General features: G+C 47.2%; 1 protein-coding gene across 5 annotated transcripts in view; it reads left to right on the top strand.

The window, feature by feature from the left end:
• The first annotated feature begins 7,907 nt into the window (after positions 1 to 7,907).
• rdgA (retinal degeneration A) overlaps positions 7,908 to 19,388 on the top strand; it is a 42,623-nt gene continuing 31,142 nt past the window's right edge. For all 5 annotated transcript variants that reach the window (XM_023390427.2, XM_023390433.2, XM_014352037.2 and 2 more), the window contains exons 1-5: positions 7,908 to 9,560; positions 10,335 to 10,473; positions 11,059 to 11,699; positions 14,555 to 14,952; positions 18,259 to 18,638. In XM_023390427.2, the coding sequence (XP_023246195.2) occupies positions 8,092 to 9,560; positions 10,335 to 10,473; positions 11,059 to 11,699; positions 14,555 to 14,952; positions 18,259 to 18,638 (3,027 nt within the window). In that variant the 5' untranslated portion in view covers positions 7,908 to 8,091. The remainder of the gene's footprint in view (positions 9,561 to 10,334; positions 10,474 to 11,058; positions 11,700 to 14,554; positions 14,953 to 18,258; positions 18,639 to 19,388) is intronic.

Genomic DNA, 19,388 nt, shown 5'->3' with positions numbered 1-19,388 from the left:
TGGGCGGTGATAGCGAATGTGTTTACCCGGTATACATCCGAGAAGAACCGCCCCCTCCCGAAAAATCCAGTGGATCGTGCATAGCCGCGCAAGGTCACCGAAGAGAAATAACAACATATCCGAAAGTGTACAAGCACCGCGTTGACGTCCCGATGGACACCGGCACTGCGTACCAAAATGCCGTGGTGCAAATGCTGCCCCTGTCGCGGGCGAGCCTCGAGTTTCAAGCGGAAAACTGGGTCTACGTACCAGCTGAACGTCCCAGGCGACGACCAGCCGTGCCAGGAGCACAAACTCGGGGACGGCGACCTGGTGTCGATCGGCTCCTGGAGGAGCGTCGCCTTAGATAACAACAACAGCACGTGAGTGTCTGTCCATTGTTCATGCGCGCGTACACTCGACCCCGACTCTCCTCTTTCACGTTATTTCCTCTCTTGCGCCCACACACCGGTATTATGTACATATCTATCTTCGTTTCGTTTTATACCGCGAGGATAGGTCATGTTCGCGGAGGGCGAATCCGAGCCAAGTTACGTCACTTTACGCGTACACTCTTCCAGAAAATCCGACTTTTTTTAAATTAGGAAGCACCTTTTCTTCATCCCCTGCACGAGTGCGTTTTCCATCGGCTCTCTCTCTCGAGGTGGCTGGTGGTTGCCTGACTTTTTCGCGCATAGGCTCTTTCGAAATTCAAAGTTTGCCCGAGTCGTGATTACAGGAGCGCCGAGCACGTGATCGCGGCAATTTACCCTTAGCCTCGCGGATGTACGCCTGTGTATAAACATCCCGAGTGAAATCTGACAATCCTCTCTATATATACGGCAAACCGATGCGGTGGTAATTTTATTCAATAGAGATATACTTATAGAGAGAGGAAAAAGTAATTCGCTCGCGTAATCGACGAGTTAATTGTTTCTTCGGAATTTCATCATTTACCAATCGAACAACAACGCATTCCTCCCCCTCCCCCTTTCGGTCATAAGTTAAAGGAATCTCCAGGGGGGGGAGTAGGGGAGTTGTTTTCAAAAGCATCAGGAAAAACCCCGGACAAAGTACGTCTCATTCGCTCCAAGTTTCGTTCCAGTTGTGCAGCAGAGAACGACCTTGGGATCCCGCGAGGAGATACATATCTTTTAAAATTGCCGACATTGAGCGGCAAAAGTGGGTACTCGGTTATTTCGTTTTTTTTTTTTTTTTTTTTTTCCTCCTCGTTTTCCGCGGACGCTGCATACATACACGTAATGATTACTCTGTACTTTGGTCTCGTGCCTCCTTTGTCTTTGACCTGTTATTCGGCGTATATATACATGGGTACGACCGCGAATAATCTCGAGAGTCGCAAATGTAATTGCGAAAATGGTACGGGAAGGAAAAGCGCCGATATGCGCTTGGTAATTTCGTTTTCGCAGCGTCACGTTGTACGGGTAAAATTTGTTACGTTTTAATTTTCTACTGAAAACTCGGCTATACCCTCGTACGGACTCGATTTTTCATCCGCGCAAGAGAGCCTCTGTCAACTTGAATTATTAAAAAACTTTCCGGAGAAGAGCTCGCCCAACTCTTTGAAACATCCACTCGGAGCGGGAGCAGAAAAGTTGGGCGTATAATTGTACGAGGGGCCAACTCTGAGAAATTGAGAATAAAAAGGGGGGGAGAACAAGAGCCAAGAGAAAAAGAGACAAAAGGGATGCACGTCTTGTAATGTACACGTATCTGGAGAAAAAGAGATAAGTTCACTGGGTCGTTACGCGCAATCGATAAAATATCCTATTAATAGTCGAGCACCGCTGCTCTTCGGAATCCTCATTCACATCGTACATAAATGCACATGCACATCTGTATCCTCAAAATTGTAATTATTGATTAATTTTGCGCGGCTTTGCTAACTATATACACACACACAGAGTCGAGTCAAAAGTACCGTCGACGTACTCGCTTTCATCTCTCTGCTCTCGTTCTTCGCGCAAACGAGATGATTATGTACATGTACGCAGCAGCACCACCTTTTACGAGCTCGTTCGCATCCATGTAGCTTATCGGATAACGGAGGCGAATGTAAAATCGTATGTATCTCTTCCTCACATCGATTGTGCACCGTCGCTCGTTAATTTTCAGCTTATACGTATATAATAGCGTCAAGGAGACAAAGCGGCGACAAATGACACGCCCCGGCCAATTAATGCTCGAATTAAAATTGAATAATCGCGCTCTGCTCCATACCTATAAATGTATGTACGCAAAGCCAGGCAAATATTATTAGCGCTGACGGCACCGCGTGTGGAAGTGGACGAAAAATCGTACACCTCATTTAATTACCCAAGTATATATGTATATATAGGTGGCGGTGGTGGTACATTTGTGGAGGAAGCCGATGAAATCATCGAGCGGTGTATCGCGTATCAATTTTCCAGAGCTCGCGATGCAAATAAATTAATGCAGTATATTGTATATACGGTGACGCCCTCACCCTGCATTGCAGCGAGTATATATATATAATACGTGGCAAAGTAGGCCAGATCCGCAAAAGTGCAACTGCTTCTTCTCTCCCCGATAAAAGCGAGGCACTGGCTACTCTCGGCTGTACGTCCCTTTATTCTTTTTCCTCTCTTCTCCTCGTCTCGCTCGCTTTCTTTTTATACCCGGTAGGCTCCCTCGGACCTGCACCGTCCTTGTTTTCCTTCCCTCCTTTCAACTTCAACCCTCGATGGCTCAATTGACGCGCCGGTAAATAGAAAAATGAAAGCTGTCCTATCGCGTTCCGGAGTAGGTACGTGTTTCTTTATTTTGTACGGATGGAAGAAGGGAGGAGGAGGAAAAAAAAAAAAAAAAACACAAAAAAAAACAAAAAGAAGCCTCGAGGATCGGGAAGACGTGTGAATTAAAAATTCGCTTCCCGAGAGAAAAGAGCGCGCGGAAGGTGAAAGGTTTCCCCGGCGCTTTGTTTATCCTCTCCTTTTCTTTTTGTTCGACCGCTTGCGTAAGTAAATACTTCCCGGGCCGGAATTATTTTGGACGCGCGTATGTGTGTGTGTATACTGGCACTTGGGCTCGCTGGGCGAAGCGTTTTAATTACTCGAGCGTGAAAACAGTGGAAAGAAGCGGAACAGAAAAGAATCACTGTTGTTGCCGTACAGCTCGAAGCCTTGACGATGATTTTTTATGTAAGCGCTCTGAGCTCGCGTGAAGGTTACTATGCATTTTTGCTTATTAAACCCGCCCAGGTGTGCGAGCTTTCCGGGCGATCGATGTTTTTTCTCTTCATCCCCCCCTTTTTTTTTTAAATTTTTTTTCACCTCTTTTATTTTGCTGATTTACCAACGAGCGTTGTTTACTATTTATAGAGACGCTCGCTAGATTTTTTTATTTTTTTTTGTTGTCAGACGCGCTGGGAACCCGTAGGTTTTTATACGAACTCATTAATTTTAACTATTCCAGTCAGTGAATGTTAAACCGAGAGTCAAAAAAAAAAAAAAAAAAAAAAAATTCTCACGGACTCCTTACGGCTTTTGTTTCCCGAACTCGTAACTCTTTCCGCGCTCTATACAGCAGGTATTTTCGCAAAACAAGCGTATACACAGGCAAAAGAAAAAAAAAAAAAAGAAAAAGAGAACTCGGCTCGCATAGAGAAGCTAAAAAATGCTTTCAAAGCTCGCAAAGTACGGTGGAAGTAAAGCGAGCACGCGCTGCTTTTTACACACGTACTCACGTACATGCAGTGCACATTTCAGTAGTAAAAGGTCGAGTTCGCTCAGACGTAACTCTTTGGCGTGCCCTGTGTATACACGCCTCCACCGCTCGTTTGCCAAGTCGAAGCCAAACAATATCTCCGACAAACACTCCCCCTTTCCTTGGCTCTCAAGATATCTCGAACCGAACCATCAATGCATTCAGTGCGTATATATATACGTACTTGAGCTGTGACATCAGAACCCGGTATAATAATACACCTTATCGGCAGTTCGAGGCTCTCTGTTGACGTCGTTATAAAGACGAGCATAGCAAAAAAAGTAGCGGTATTATTACAATGAACCGTTGACATCTCCCTATATATATATACGGTCGCTATCAGCGGGGCAAGATTGGCATGAACTGTCGCATACCTCTTGCTCTCCCAGTCGCGATCGTTACAAGCAGTGCGTAGATCGAAATCCAAGCACGCAGCTCCCGCAGTGTTTGCTTTCTTTTTTTCCGGCTCGTGCTCTTTTCGACCTTGGATATACTTGTGTACACGCACACAGTCTTTTTTTGCGCCCAAAGCTCGGGAGGGGCGAAACCGCACACGGAAAGGGTTTTTTTTTTTTTTACCGCGTATAGCGCCGAATCGGAGATACAAACCGCGTGTGATATTGCATCGATACGCCGAAAACACACACAGCACAGTAATTTCGCGAATACACGCGAGAATCGACAAACAGAACACTATTTTGTTGAAAAAAAAACAAAAAAAAAAAAAAAATACCTAATGATGAGAAAAAGGGGGAAGATCGTTTTTGAAATGAGGAAAAACAAAAATGTTGCATGAATAAAAGAAAAGTCGGTGTGTGTCTCGTGTGTATTATAGGTTGCTCGAGGCCATGTCACCGGGACTAGGTTGCAAGGTGCAGTTCGTGCCGGGCACGAATTTACGCTGTCGCGAAGACCCGGAGCCCGACGATACCGAAGACAGGTTGGCCTCTGACATTCCATCAACGCACATTTTGTACCAATATACATATATCTCTCTTCCTACTGCAGCTGCTCGATTATTCCGTAGCAATATCATCACCATCATGTACAACCTGGATGCATCCCAGTCACGTATCGCCTTTACGAACCTTATACCACTGAGAGATAGATAATAACACCGCCACCATATACAAAATGGAATTTTCATTTACTTCGTTTTTTCCCTCTCTCTCTCTCATCCCTCCCCGTTTGACTTTGATGAGTTGCTAGGGCACGCTTAATTGGAAAATACGTAAACAAGATTAGCTCCGTTGAATTTAACCCCTTCTTACCCCACTCCCTCCCGCGAACGCGCCGAGAATCACGAAAGAATCATATTTGATGGGGAAACAAGTGGAGCGGAGAAAAACGAAAAGATCTCGGAACATTCAGTTTTCGCACCCGAGATGGGGTAGGGGGGGACCAACAGAATCACCCCGCGAACGACGATTCGTGTGTTTTCCTTGCCCCCCTCTATATTCCAATGTGTACATGCATTGGGTTAAATATATATATATGTATAATCCAAGGGGCGAAACAGTATAAGCGACGCGTTCTCGCGCCTCTCGGCCGAAACTTTAGTATATTACACCAATATACTACCCAATTGCCGGTGCGGTGAAACAGCGTCTATGGTACCCCCCTCTATCCGAGTCGAACTTGCGCGCGGACAGCCTCGGAAAAGCTCGCGCTTGCGCGTCGCTTTGTGAACTCTAGAAAACCAGGGGGGGTGGGAAGAGCCATATATACACCGCTAATATCTTTCCAGCTCCGTCTATGTATTGTATATATATATGCTCGTGTGTACGGTGCGTTCGGGAGCTTTCACGTGTATATTATATACATAAATACCGACGCATACATACACGTGTACACACACCCAAAAAAGAACAATAACAGCTGGCGGGGTCAGCCAGCGGTAGTGGAGCATATCGTTTCACGCAAGTGCGCGCGCAATATAGCCGAAAGCTACACGGATAAGGGGACAGGGGGGGGGGCTGTACAACACACATCATACACTATATACGGGCTCGGGCAATGAAATATTGGGTTGAGCTCGTTCCTCTTTCTCTTCGTCAAGACACACATGTATACCTACATATACGTATACGAGCTTAGCGCGTGCACGGGGAGAGATCGCGTGCGTGGACGGATGGGTAGCCGTCGAGTGGCTCGCGAGACGTCAGGAGCAGGAAGAAATTACACGCGTGTATATATGCCATATAGTTGTTGCGGTACAACCGCTCTTATAATATTGAGTATAGTGTCGGGGGTGTTGTGAACGAAAAACCCATCGCGAGGGGGCCAAGCTATATATATACGGTGGAGCTAAACGTGGTATATGCCCTGTATAGGCGGGAGCTTGCGCGCGATTTTCCAGGCCGGATTTACCGAGCAGCGCGCATGTCTGACCGAATGAACGGAGCTACCTATTTTTCCCCAAGGAAGAGAGGAGGGAGCGACGTGTGTGTATACGTACGTACATATACGTACGCGCAATGATGGAGAGGAGGCGAAAGCTTCACGCCAGTAGCGAGGCGAGCGCGGCGTCGGTAGCACTGCTAGGTGGCCGGAGATAACCTGGCGTGTGTTTTATAAGTGTACAGGTGTAGGGAAATAACAGAAAAAAAAGGAATTTTTTTCAACAAAAAAAAAAAAAAAAAAAAAAAAAAAAAAGCTCGCGTCACCCCCTTATACTCGGTAGTGTATGCCCTTCTTGCCCCTATCCCCCCGAAGCGAAACTACCGACTTACCCGTGTACGTAAAGAAAAAAAAAGCTGCGGTGACAGCTGTAGACTCGACACGTTACATACATGTACACACATACGCAACAAAGTGACGGGGTCGGGAGTAGAGAGATTACGTGTGTACCTGTAGCACATCCAGCATAGAGGGGGAGAGTCCGTAAGGGTCATGAGCTCGCCGACTACGTGAATGTACAACATAAAAATAAATGTACGTGCAAGCTCCGGGCAAACGTGAGGAAAGAAGGTGATGGGACACCGGTAATATCCACACACACGTGTGGTAACCGTAAGGGTTGAAAGGTACACGCGCGGCGACCCACTCGTCCACACGAGTCCAGCTGGCAGTGAGAGCGTAGGGTGCGGGTATACCCACATAATACACCTACGATGGGTATGGTGGTGCTCCTGTTGGTGGTCTTTGCCGAGGGCCAGCTCCCATGAGCGCGGCGCTGCAAGCCTCGTTTCACTGGGCTATCGTCATCGGCCGACGAGCGAGCGCGGCTCATTGTCACTGCGGAAAAAGAATCGGTGCTCGCCCGGAAGTGAAAAAAGACGACGAGGAAGAGGAGGAGGAGGAGGAGGAGGAGGAGGAGGAGGAGGATGATCGAGCTTTGTCGAGGGATAAGCCGTGTACATCGGGGGATGATCGAAAACGTGCGTGTCTGCCGTCGAGAGTGAGAGCGGCGGAGGGTAACGAAAAATATTACCAACGACAGACGACGGGCACACGCAGCTAATACACCGTACACGTATATTAATGTACACGCGTACATTACCGAGTGGAAATAAGTTATGCCGCGTAGACACGAGCTTGGAGCCTTAGAGGGATGAAAAATTAAGCCCATCCATCTACCAGCTCTTCCTCCTCGTCTCCAAAGACCCTTCCTCACCGTCTCGATACATTATACCTGTCTTCTTTGTGCTCTCTGCCAATTTTTCTACCCTCCTCCTCCTCCTCCTCCTACTCTCGGGCTGTTATATCCAATACTCGCGTGCCTCCGCTCTCACTCACTCTCTCTCTCTTGGATCGATTTTACCGTCGGTGCTTCGATACCCGTGTCGCTCTGCCGTGACAGCTTGCGAGAGGGAAAAGTACCCCGAGCATCTATAATACACCCTGTGGCTGTGTACACGTGTATAACATACATGTATTAGAGGCACGTCACAAGTGTACACATTATATACCAAAGGAGTCGCTGCAAGTCGTCAGCGCACGCCTGCAGACACGTGCGTGTACTCGTAGGGGAGTGCAGGGCACGCAACAGTGGCGCCAATTATTGCAGGTGTACATAGCACCCGAGGGACATGAGCCAAACTGGACAAACGTACAGCCTGCACCCGAGGAGGAGGCGCTGGAGGAGGCGAAGACCGACGGTCGTCGTCGTCTTTTCGGCTCCAGTCCGCCAATAGACCGTCGACGATACTGTCGCGGAGCAGCCTCCGCATAATATATACAGAACCACCAGACCGAAATAAAAAAGTTAAAAAAAAAAAGGAGGGGATAAACCAGAACTCGCAAGGATGGGGTCAGCCGTGGCAGCGGCTCCTAGCAGGCAGCTAGGCAGCCGTGCCCCGGTGGTCCCCGGTCACGCCACAATCACCCCGGCAACAACTAGCGGCAGCAGGTAGGGGAGATATTATGCAGCGGCTGCGCTCGACGTTCAAGAGGTCGCGGACCCCGACCGGTGCCGAAATGAAGGCCCAATCGAGCCTCGAGGTGCCCAAACAGGTGCGCTCCGCCTCCTTCGACGAGATCCAACTCGCCGATCCCCAACGCCACGAGTTACTATCCTCGCCCCCGTCGTCGAGCCAGCAGCAGCAAGCCGGGGCAGCGGAGTTGCGGTCCATCGCGAACCTCGCCATGGCGACGAGCAGCAGTCCCCTGCCCACCTCGCCCACACACCAACAGCATTACCAACAGCGCAAGTCCACCACCGGGGCGAACCTGCGAGTGCCCCAATTGGCGGTGGTGGGCCAGCGCTCGCGGAGCTTCGACGTGGCCGAGCGGCCCTCGTCGGCAACGGGCCTCCTCGACAGGTCCTCGTCAACGGTCGGGGGCTACGGTGGCTACGTCATGTCGCGGGGCTGGCGTAGCAGCGCCGAGCGCGAAAACCCCCCGGCCCAGGCGTACAGCTGCTGGCACTGCGCGTGCGTCGACGAGTGGCGGGCCCGGCAGGCCCAGGCGAGCGACAGCTGGGAGGACGAGGACGACGAGGAGGCCGAGGGCGACGACGGCGACGACGAGGCAGACGAGGCCGACTACTACGAGGGCAACACCAGAGGAGGGGACGATCTTCAGAGCCAGTTGCTGCTGCTGCTTCCACCACCGACGCCCCAACAGCAGCAGGTGCAGCCCGGGGCTGGCCCGAAACTGGAGCGCGACGTCGAGGACAACAGCTTGTACTTTGTCGTGCTGCAAAAGGCCTCCGAGGACGCGGAGGACGAGTGCAGCGACTGCTCCCGCCGCGAGGGCAGCCCCGAGATCCGCGTCACCCTGACCCCGAGTCCCTGCGACGTCGGGGCGACCACCACCACGACAACTAACACGACGAGCGCCGAGGACCGCGACTACAGTTCGGCCTCGTCCTCGGGCGAGCCGCGGCCTCCCGTGGCGGGGGACGCGGCGTTTTTGGTCGCGGGGGGCAGGCAGCGCAGGCGCTCGCTCTCGCGGCAGGAGGCCCTCACCGTCTTCCCCTCGGAACTGCCTACCTTGAGTCTCGAGGCTACGCTGGCCGTCCAGAGTAGCCTCGACGAGGAGGAACACCAGCAGCCGGACAACGAGGACGGGGAAAAAGAGAGTCGGGGCGGCGAGAAGGCGGAGGAGGAGGTGGAGGAGGACAGCGACGGGGCGGGGGGCGAGCCGGTGAACAAGCCGGGCCAGTTGGTCGTGCGCGACATATTTCTGACGGTGCCGGACTTGAAGCGCGACAGAGCCGCCTCGGTGGACTCGTGCTTCAACAACAACAAGAACGGCGGCATCGAGTCCGGGTACTCGCTCCAGGTGCCCCAGCAGAGCGCCCGCTCTAAGAGCGTCGACATCGTCCTGCCCACCGAGGCTCAGACGCGCTACACGGCTCTGCTGCCCGGCAACGAGGCTGCCTTTCCCGGGTACGTTGTCGCTTTGCTCGCGTGACCTTTTGGGTTCTTTGCCTGTTTATTCGTTTGCTGCACGAGTTTTTACCGTTTTTTTTTTCCCCCCCATCTCGTCGAGACGGGTTTATTGTTTTTCCACCCGTGATGCACGTTGTCCTTGTGGCTCGTTGTCAAGACGAATACGAGCCGTTGTTCTGCATGGTTTTTATGTACCGCAAATTCACAACGTTTGGGATTTTATTTCAATTTCCCCATTGTATACACGCACAATGCTTACACGAAATCAAAACAATGGCACAAGTGCCCCCGGCCGCGTTGCGTGCGTTCATATATACAACATGTCTTCGAATGGCCCGATCGAACTTACTGATTTCGTCTGTTAATTATGTCCAAGCACCCACGTGTATCTACACACTTACACAAAAGGGTTTTCGAGATTGCGTGTACATGCCTACCTACACACACGCGATTGGTATATTTACATCGTAAACACACGCACACCTGGTTTAGAACAACAATGACATGATGGTCAAGCGCACGCACTTCATAAACTGTAATTAGCCCTTTGTGGTGTCCGATACGTTCGGAGAGCGTTTTACGTCATAAGTGTACTGTACTCGCTGTATTGGTGCATGTTTACGCACGTGTATGTTAAGCGTAATTGAGATGTAAAAATAAAAAGCAAAAACAAAACAACAGGAAACAAAGTGTTGCATGGCCATTTTTTATTTTTTTTAATTTTGAAATTAAAACTAGGGGGTGAGTTATAAAAAAACGTTGCTTTTACAGCCAAAAGGACGAAGTCCCGAGTCCCGGGCAGAGGGAGCCCAGATCAACACCCGACTGGAGCGACTCGGCCGTCAATGGGGAACATCTCTGGGTCCCCACTTCCGCTTCTGGCGAATTTTGCTACGTAAACGACTGTTCGGTAAGTTGTTGAAAACTTTCATCCCCCTACCCCCCACACCCTCCTGCTTCGATCCATGTGCCCAAACTTTCTTTCCCGTCTTACACAAAGACTCATTTTATTCTATGTAATATGTACAAGTTCCGCGAAAAGCCAACCCCTTATAATGGATCCCCCGGCGTCAATATGCAGTTTCGAAACTACTTTGAATTTCGATCCCTCCGCGTCGTTCAGCAAATCTTTCCATTACAAATTTGTCTTTCCCCCCCGTCAAAGCGGCCCGCCCGACTTTTCCCCGCCTCGCAAGTTGAATTTATCATCGCTGCTCTCCTTTTTTTCCCCCCTTTTTTTTTTTTTTTTTTTTTTTTCATACCCCGTGTGCCGTTCTCGGAGGGTATAACAAAAAAAGGAATGTAAATCCATCCGTCAAATGACTCGGGGTGGGATTACGGCGCGAACAAAGAGAGGGACCGAGCGAGGTCAACCCACGTGAGGAATCCCACGCGCTTCAGTGTATACATGTACAAGTTTTACAACTCCCTTTTCCCACCCCCAAAATGTACGACCCCAAACGAGTGTATAAACCTGTGGGTTTTTTGTCCTTAGAAACACGGTGCCCGACTAAAGTGCTCGGCCTGCCGGGTGGTCGCCCACTCGGCGTGCACGGCGAGCCTCGGGTTCCAATGCAAGCCGAGTTACCGCGACATCGGTGTGCGCCAGTACCGGGAGCAAAAGGTCATTAACCACCATTGGGTGCACCGGCGCAGCCAAAAGGGCAAGTGCACCAACTGCAACAAGGCCTTCCAGTCGAAGCTGAGCTTCTCCTCGAAAGAGATCATAGCGGTGAGCTGCAGCTGGTGCAAGCACGCGTACCACAACCGCGAGTCGTGCTTCAACCCCGAGCGCATTGGGGAGCAGTGCGAGCTCGGGACCCACGAGTCCATCATCGTGCCACCCTCGTGGATCGTCAAGCTCCCGCGGCAGGGCAAGCTCAAGAGTAGCCTGCGCAAGTCGCCCCGCAAGAGGCGCTCCCAGGCCCGCAAGCAGCAGGACGCCGCCGGCGAGAAGGAGGACCCCCTCAAGCTGTGGGCCATCAAGCCCATACCCAACACCAGCGTCACGCCCGTCCTCGTCTTCATCAATCCGAGATCCGGTGGGAATCAGGGCGCCAAGCTTCTCTCAAAGTTCCAGTGGCTGCTCAATCCTCGCCAGGTCTTCGATCTCACTCAGGGTGGACCCAACATGGGGTAGGTCATGAATATTCACGCGTCATTGCGTGACGCTCTCGGCTCTCTCCGCGCGGATGTGAAAATTGATTTTTTTTTTCTTTCCCTCCCCTTCCCTCCCCCCCTGGAATCGAACGTTTTACCCAGAATTTTCATTGTTAGTTTTACGAGAAGCAGCTCTCATGAATAAACAATGAGCCCCTTGTATGTACACGTTTTGCGTGGCGGGGGGGTTTTATCGATTTCGTTTTTAAAAATAAAATGTGATCGATACACACGCGGTATTTTTTTGCACGCCAACTTTTTTATGTTAATCGTACACGAATTCTAATAACCATCGCGCGAGGCTTTTTTTGTTTACCCACCCACGCGACACGTGCCCTCCGTACCGGCTTATGTAGGGATGTACAAAAAGGAGTCGGGAAGTTTACTCGTTTAATTAAAATACCTTCAGCCGCGCGATGACGCGTTTTCACGGAGGGGAGCTCGAAACAAAAAAAAAAAAATTGTCTCGTTGATTAAATTCCATCCGAGATCACGAGGGATGTGCCTAAAGTAAACAAAAAGGCGTTTCAAAAATTACGAGATCGTTAAGGAGAACTCGAGCGCGGGTGTATATTTACGTTCCGTATACGTAGCTGCCGGTGCAGCACTCGAACTCTTGTGTCAATGTTTTTTTGTTTTTTTGTTTTTTTGTTTTTCACCATCTCCAACGATTCGTTATGTATACATGCAATGAATGCCCGATCGATTTGTAGAACATCACTTTTGCTTTTATTTTCCCGTGGGCGCATGAGCTCGATTGATTTCGGCCCAAAGACGAACGAGGGAGAGAAAAATGAAATAAAAAAAAAAAATAAATAAAAAAACAAGACACAGCAGTGGGAAATGTATTAGCTCCCGGTCCTCCTGAATAAACGAGCATAACTCGGAGGGGCCGGTCAGCTGTCGTCTATTTTCGCCCCATCGACTGAAATATTAAATGAACCGGTTTTTCCTTGCTTTGATCGCTTAGTGCCTCTCTACTCGCGAAAATGCACGAATCAACAAAGTTACGGATCAGAGAGCGACAATTGTACACCTCGAAATATGGATATCAGGGGCTAATTGCAGGAGCGGCGAAAATAACCACCCTTCTCGCTCGCTCATTTGGTCCTGCTTAATTAAAATCCATCAAGGATTATTCGGCTCAGCTCGGATAAAGTGCTCACTTACGACGCATGCAAATCGCCGAGCTCTAATCTAAATTATAATGCACGATCATCATAATTATTTTGCAACCCCCCAATCTCGTGGGGTAAAAATCTCACCCCCCCCTGACCCTTACATGGTAAAACCATTCAATTAAATCAGCTCGCAAAGTGAATCCTCACTGGCGTATGTATTCATGGTATTCCCTCGAGTTTGACCTCTGGGAGGAAAGTGACAACTACCACTGCCATTGGTGATCTAACTTGATGAAACGACGCTCTCTCTCCTCGGCGAAACATTAATGAAATTGTCAACTGCTCTCGCGTTTCGCCCCGCAAGTCTCCTCAACCGTGTGTATTGTACGTTTGGGCGTGTATTTTTTTTTTTTCATACAAATTTTTATGTCAAATTGACTTTGTGTAATTGTCATTTTAATGATATTTCGAGCGCGAGAAAGTTCCAGGGGTAATTAAGTTTGACGACGTCTGAAAACGTGTTAGAACCGACAAAGAGGTATAGAAGCCGGGGAGTGGGGGGGGGACTAAGTAAGTTGATCAAAGTTCGCGTGACAAAAGGGGGACCACTACGTGTTGTACGCGCGTGTGTAAGTAGATACGTGCCGAGCGTCATGCAGACAAGACGTATATACTAGGTGGCGAATGTGTTTGTGTTGGGGCGTTGAAATTTCAGACGACACTTCTGATGATGAGCGTAAATAAGTATACACTCGTCCCCCTGTCCTCTCGCGTTGGAATTTTTAATTAGCAATACGACGCCTACTTGAAATTATTACGTCGATTTATTATTTCGCTTCGTTTTTTTGTTTTGTTTTTTCTTTTTTCAACTCCGATGGCTAACAAAAATTTAAGAGGTAATTGTAGCAATCATTACGCCGCCTTCAGAAAAAGAAAAAAAAAAGAAAAACTTTTCGTTGCTGCTATTTATTTCCGTGTCAATCGATTTCCCTCTGCGCCGAGCTTTTTTTTCCCACCCGTAACTTTTTAACGTCCCTGTAACGTACGGAGATACTTTTCAACCGCCCAGTAACGCTGCACTCGGGTGAACGTGAAAATGAAATAAAAGCTTTTACCAATTTTCAAAGAACGCACAAACCATGTAACTTGCCCGATTTATTTCGTCCCCGGTTCGCACAAACGGAAGCGCGGATTGCGCAATCTCTTTCGCTTTTAAATTGAAACCCACGCACATCTCCCGCGGGTGTACTTACGACCAAAGTACACGTACGCGCCCATGGTTCATACGTGCTGTAGGGATTTCAAATTTTCATCCTTACGCTGAAATTGAAAACGTGAAATACACCTAAAAACGAGTCTTCGACGCGTAGTCTCTCTTAATCTTGCATACGAGTATACATGTAACGTCGTGCAGGTCTCTTCTACAGCACGGAGTCGCGGCGGTAGATGCATCCGTGGCGATAGAAGGCTATATCTCGGCCCGCGATCGTAAAATATACTCATTAAAAGAACAAAGAGTACGTGTACGTGTGTGTGCGCTTTAAGGCAACACATGATCCAGGCGTTTTACGCGCGAGTAATTACACGCCGTCGTATCGTGATCTTATGGGTATACGTAGAGTACACACTCTCAGCGACGAAAACAATGATGAAAAAAAAAGAAGTAGCTCGTATCGATTGGCATTGAAATGTGCGTGGTGGGTTCCTCAGGCTGGAGTTGTTCAAGAAGGTGCCGAACTTGCGTATCCTGGCGTGCGGGGGTGACGGCACGGTCGGTTGGGTGCTCTCGGTCCTGGACAAGATCGGGGCGAACCCGCCGCCCGCGGTTGGCACTCTGCCCCTCGGCACGGGCAACGACCTGGCCAGGGCCCTGGGCTGGGGTGGCGGCTACACGGACGAGCCCATCAACAAGATCCTCGACGGTATGGCCGAGAGCGAGATCTCGATACTCGACAGGTGGAAACTCGAGGTCGAGCGCAACAACGACGCCCAGGGCAACGACGAGGACGCGGCCAAGGGCAAGGAAAACCTGCCCCTCAACGTCGTCAACAATTACTTTTCGCTCGGCGTCGACGCCCACATCGCTCTCGAGTTTCACGAGGCCAGAGGTATACTCTTATATATATATACATATACACCTATATATACGTTATACATGTGGTACCTATATACATATTGTTTCTTTTAATATGTTTTGTGCGTGTGTATTGTTTTTTTTTTTTTTACCACGCGTAACTCGATAGTGTACGATTGATTGATGGCTGGACGGACGCGTTCATTATTTTACGCGTTTGCCCTGGTTTTCCCCGAGGTTTTTCCCCCATCCGCTGCAACATCCGTAGTTGGCTCTCGTCGTTTTGACGAGCATCCGTTTACCTGGTAGCGTTTTTTTTTCTTTTTCTTTTTTTTTTAGCGTTACGTATATTGTGAGTATACCTATTATATGTATATCGATGTCTAGTAGGTATACGTTATCTCATGTTTGAAGTTGGAAAAGGTTTATCGTTACCATAAAGTAAAAGGAAAATACATTGTTACGCGTGACTGCGTTACGGATTCCGGATGATCTATAGGTATAGTGAAAAAATACAATTTTCTCGTGCTTTTGAATCAAAAGAATAACCATTTTTGTGCCCCGAAAGCAAAAAGATTTTTAACATATTGAATTGCAGTTTGATCTGATCTAAATGATGCAGCAGCATTACGTTATGAGTAATTGTTTTTTACCTTTCAAGCAAAACTTCATTTTTTCGGATAAATTTAGTTTAGGATGAGCAATTAGGTCCTCACGCTAGAAAAATAAGTACATTTTAGTCGGATGCGAAAGAAACGAGTAAAAAATCCTTAAATTGCCTTCAAAATAAATACGTATTTCTTTAAGAGTAACATCTCTTGGTATACTGTCGGTCAGCTATACGCGAGTGCTGCTACATCAACTTGAAGAAACACCGGCGTGATACAACACCCTGTGTTAAGGGTTAAGGCCAGTACACTTCCCGTGGAATTTTCGTTTTTTCTCTTGAACAGAAGTAATACTTTGTTTTATTACTTCTGTCAACTCGTAGGCATTCGTTATCTCTAATTCCAAATTGAATTGAGAAAATTAATTATACAAGGAATGAACATACAAGTCCTTTTTAAGTGCATAATCCTTCGAGGCTTTTGAGTATGTCACGAGCAGCGACATATCGGCTCATTGCATAAATAAAGGGTCATTTGCTCGGGAAGGGCTCATTATTTGTTCATTTATTGTTCTTAAGTATAATCGCATATATATATACCTACTTCAGGGAGTGAGGGATTGAAGAAGGTTGACGTCATTGTGAACCACAATCGCATTAAGTGTCGATTTAACGATTCCTTTGCCCTTGATTAGTTTTTATTGGTACCACTGATCCACAGTTAGTAACACCGTCTACTTTCAACGGAGCATAAACATGGTTCATTTATTTTTGGTGTAAAAAAAAATTTTTTTTTATAATATAATACAAGGGTGTTGCAACTTTAACACGGTACCATTTGCTATAAAATCTAGCGAGTACCTTTTTGTATCATAACTTACTTCTCGACAAACGCGTCGGTATAAGGAAGCAAACCATTACCCGTGCTCTCTTTTGACACAAATATAGATCTCACGTATATACGTATGCATACAGATTTGTTTTTTATCTTTTTGTGGTGAAATAACGATGTTTCTTTTTAGAGCAACTGACAAACGAGACGAAAGTTTATACACGGGTTAAGGATAACATAAAAAGATATATACGCCTCCCGCGTTTTGCCGAACGAAGAGAGTTTCAGAAATTTCAGCATAAAACGATTTTAAAGGATCGTTAAATTGTATGCCTCCTCCCGATAGACGCAAAAGTACAATAATACCAGCGTGGGAGGAAGGGAGTGTTATTTTTAGATGCACAAAGAGCGCACTAGAGTATACGTATATCGTACAACATCTTGCAGTGTAGCGGCTCGCCACGTGGCGCCGTTGCATTTAATGGATCTGAAAAGCTGCAGATGGGTACGGGGAGCTCGGAGTTGAATACAAATGACGCTCCTTGCGTATTCCCTTTGGCTCTTGCTGTTTCTCCTCGTCGGTCATCTGTTGGTGTTACTTTGGGAAAGTAGTTTCTTTTTGTTTTTTTTCTGTTTGCAAACTTGGACGTTTCGTCTTACGACTCGGCGCGTTACTTTGGGTAGAGGGACGAGAGAAACAAAAGGGCATTTTTAAGGCGAGCTTTGCCCAACTTTTTGGTCGATAACATCCACTTTGATCCTTAAAAGGCGTTTAAAATTTACGAGAGTTTTTTTTTTTCGTAGCAGCTCGATTTGTCGGAGGAAGAAAAAAAAAAGAAAGAGACCGAACGCCGGTTATTTTCGAAGCTCGTGTAATTAAGTACACGCGTCTATTTTTAAGGTAAACGCCAAGAAATGAAGTGAACAAAAATCGTGGTCGCGTAGTTTGAAAAATAAATACTCGCGCGAGGGGGGAAAAAAAAAGTTAGTGGTCTCCTGCAGTGAATTTCGTATTTGACATTATTTCAAAACTCCCGCAAGCACTAGCGGCCTTTTCATTGTTTGACTGAAAATTCATGAAAACTCGGACCTATACTTTAATCTCTGAAACAACGTTCAAGGAGGTATATATTATATACTTCAAGGAGTTAATTTAAAACGGGTCAAAAGTAGGGAAAGAAAAAGAAAAAAATTAACCAGCTCAATTTTCTCCAGCCCTTCGTTTAGCCGTTGGCCAATTCGTGTTAAATATTTCTGCGAAAAATACAGCTTCATGCAAAATTCAAGCTGTGCTTACAGTCGTTAAGCTAAAATCGTTGAAAAGAATCAACCGAGGGGAAGGGAACGAACGCCGCGTGTTGCAAAAGTAATTAAAAATACACTTGAGTCCCGGAGAGGAAAAGAAAAGAAAAATAAATCGCGGTTATTCAGATCGAGAGGGCGTGGGTTGGCAGGGAAAAAAAAAAAAAAAGATTTGGATGAAAATTTTTTATTCATAGGGCGTCGCGTTGCATATTTACGTATATGTATGTATATATATGTATGCATGCACCCCTCACGTTTGCGTCACGCACAGGGGCAAGAGCTATTTACTGGAGCGAACATGCATACAGACACCAGCCCCCCCGAAAAACAAATTGGAATATCGAGACGGAATTTGCATCTAAATTGACAGCACCTTTCAATGAAATTCAATGTATTTTTATCCCCTCCTCTTCTCCCACGTTCTTGCGGGCTTTGCTTGTTTATTAAGTGTCACGGACGTTTCTGCTCGGCAAAGCTATACACGAGGTCCTTGCACTTTGGAGCACCATCGATATATATTTAATCCAAATTTTGAAGGAAAAAAAAAAAAAATAAACCTTGACTCGAGTCGTTCTCGTTGTTTCTCTTTGCCGCAGAGGCCCACCCGGAGCGCTTCAACTCGCGGTTACGAAACAAAATGTTTTACGGCCAGATGGGCGGCAAGGATCTAGTGATACGCAGGTGGAAGGACCTTTCGGAGTACGTGACCCTCGAGTGCGACGGCAACGATCTGACGTCGAAGCTGAAGGAGCACCGGGTGCACGCGATTCTTTTCTTGAACATCGACTCGTACGGCGGTGGGACCCATCCGTGGGGCGGTGGTATCGGCCAGACACCCACGACCGAGGACAGTCTCATCGAGGTCGTCGGTTTGACCACGTATCAACTGCCTCTTCTGCAGGCCGGGGGCCACGGGACCAGCCTCGCCCAGTGCAGCTCGGCCAAGATCGTCACCACCAAGACCATACCCATGCAGGTGCGTGGCTCTGTTTTTTTTTTTTTTTTTTTTTTTTTTCGGGTCCAAAATAATAAATGTTATATCGAGAATTTGGTGTAGCTTTGCCTCTTGGAACCAAAGTTGAAATAATATAAAATTAGTTCCGCTTATTTTAACACAATTACGCCAGAGAGGAAATATCTCATCCATATAACGATCGATACCCAATCAACTTAAATTGAGACGCTTTTGGAGGAAATTACGGTAATAGAGAGAAAATACATTGCATGATTAAAAAAAAAACTTTTCATGACCTAGAATGGTTGGAAAAAATGCATATCGTATCGGTGTCCATAAAGATAGGGTAGGAAATTGAATAGAGTATAGCATGCTGCACGAGCCTGATATGGCGATAACCAAATACTCTGAAAATCAAGAGGTGGCGTTAAAATTAGCTGAAAAAAAACTTGTATTATTACCACTTATCTTTGATTTTTCGTTGAAACTTTTATTATTTAACATGCATCACCTGCTTTCATACTTACTTTAACGACATTAATTATAATATTTTATCTATTTTTTAAGTATACGAGGTACCGTAAATATAAATAATGTACATACCATCGAAATTTTGTGAAAGTATGTTCGTTAAATAATAAAATATAATGAAATTTCAAAAACGCTCGAGAATTTCTCGGTAAATTGTATTAATTTTCCATTGAACCGTTATTATAGCAATTTGTACGAAATTTTCATCGTCGCCGTATAAATTGTTGCTCAGCCCAAACA

The sequence above is a fragment of the Copidosoma floridanum genome, unplaced genomic scaffold (assembly GCF_036245765.1).
Source record: "Copidosoma floridanum isolate Cflo_tuat_1 unplaced genomic scaffold, Cflo_Japanese_pri ptg000030l, whole genome shotgun sequence".
In the NCBI taxonomy this organism is placed as follows: Eukaryota; Metazoa; Arthropoda; class Insecta; order Hymenoptera; family Encyrtidae; genus Copidosoma; species Copidosoma floridanum.
This window is presented reverse-complemented; position numbering and strand designations above follow the sequence as displayed.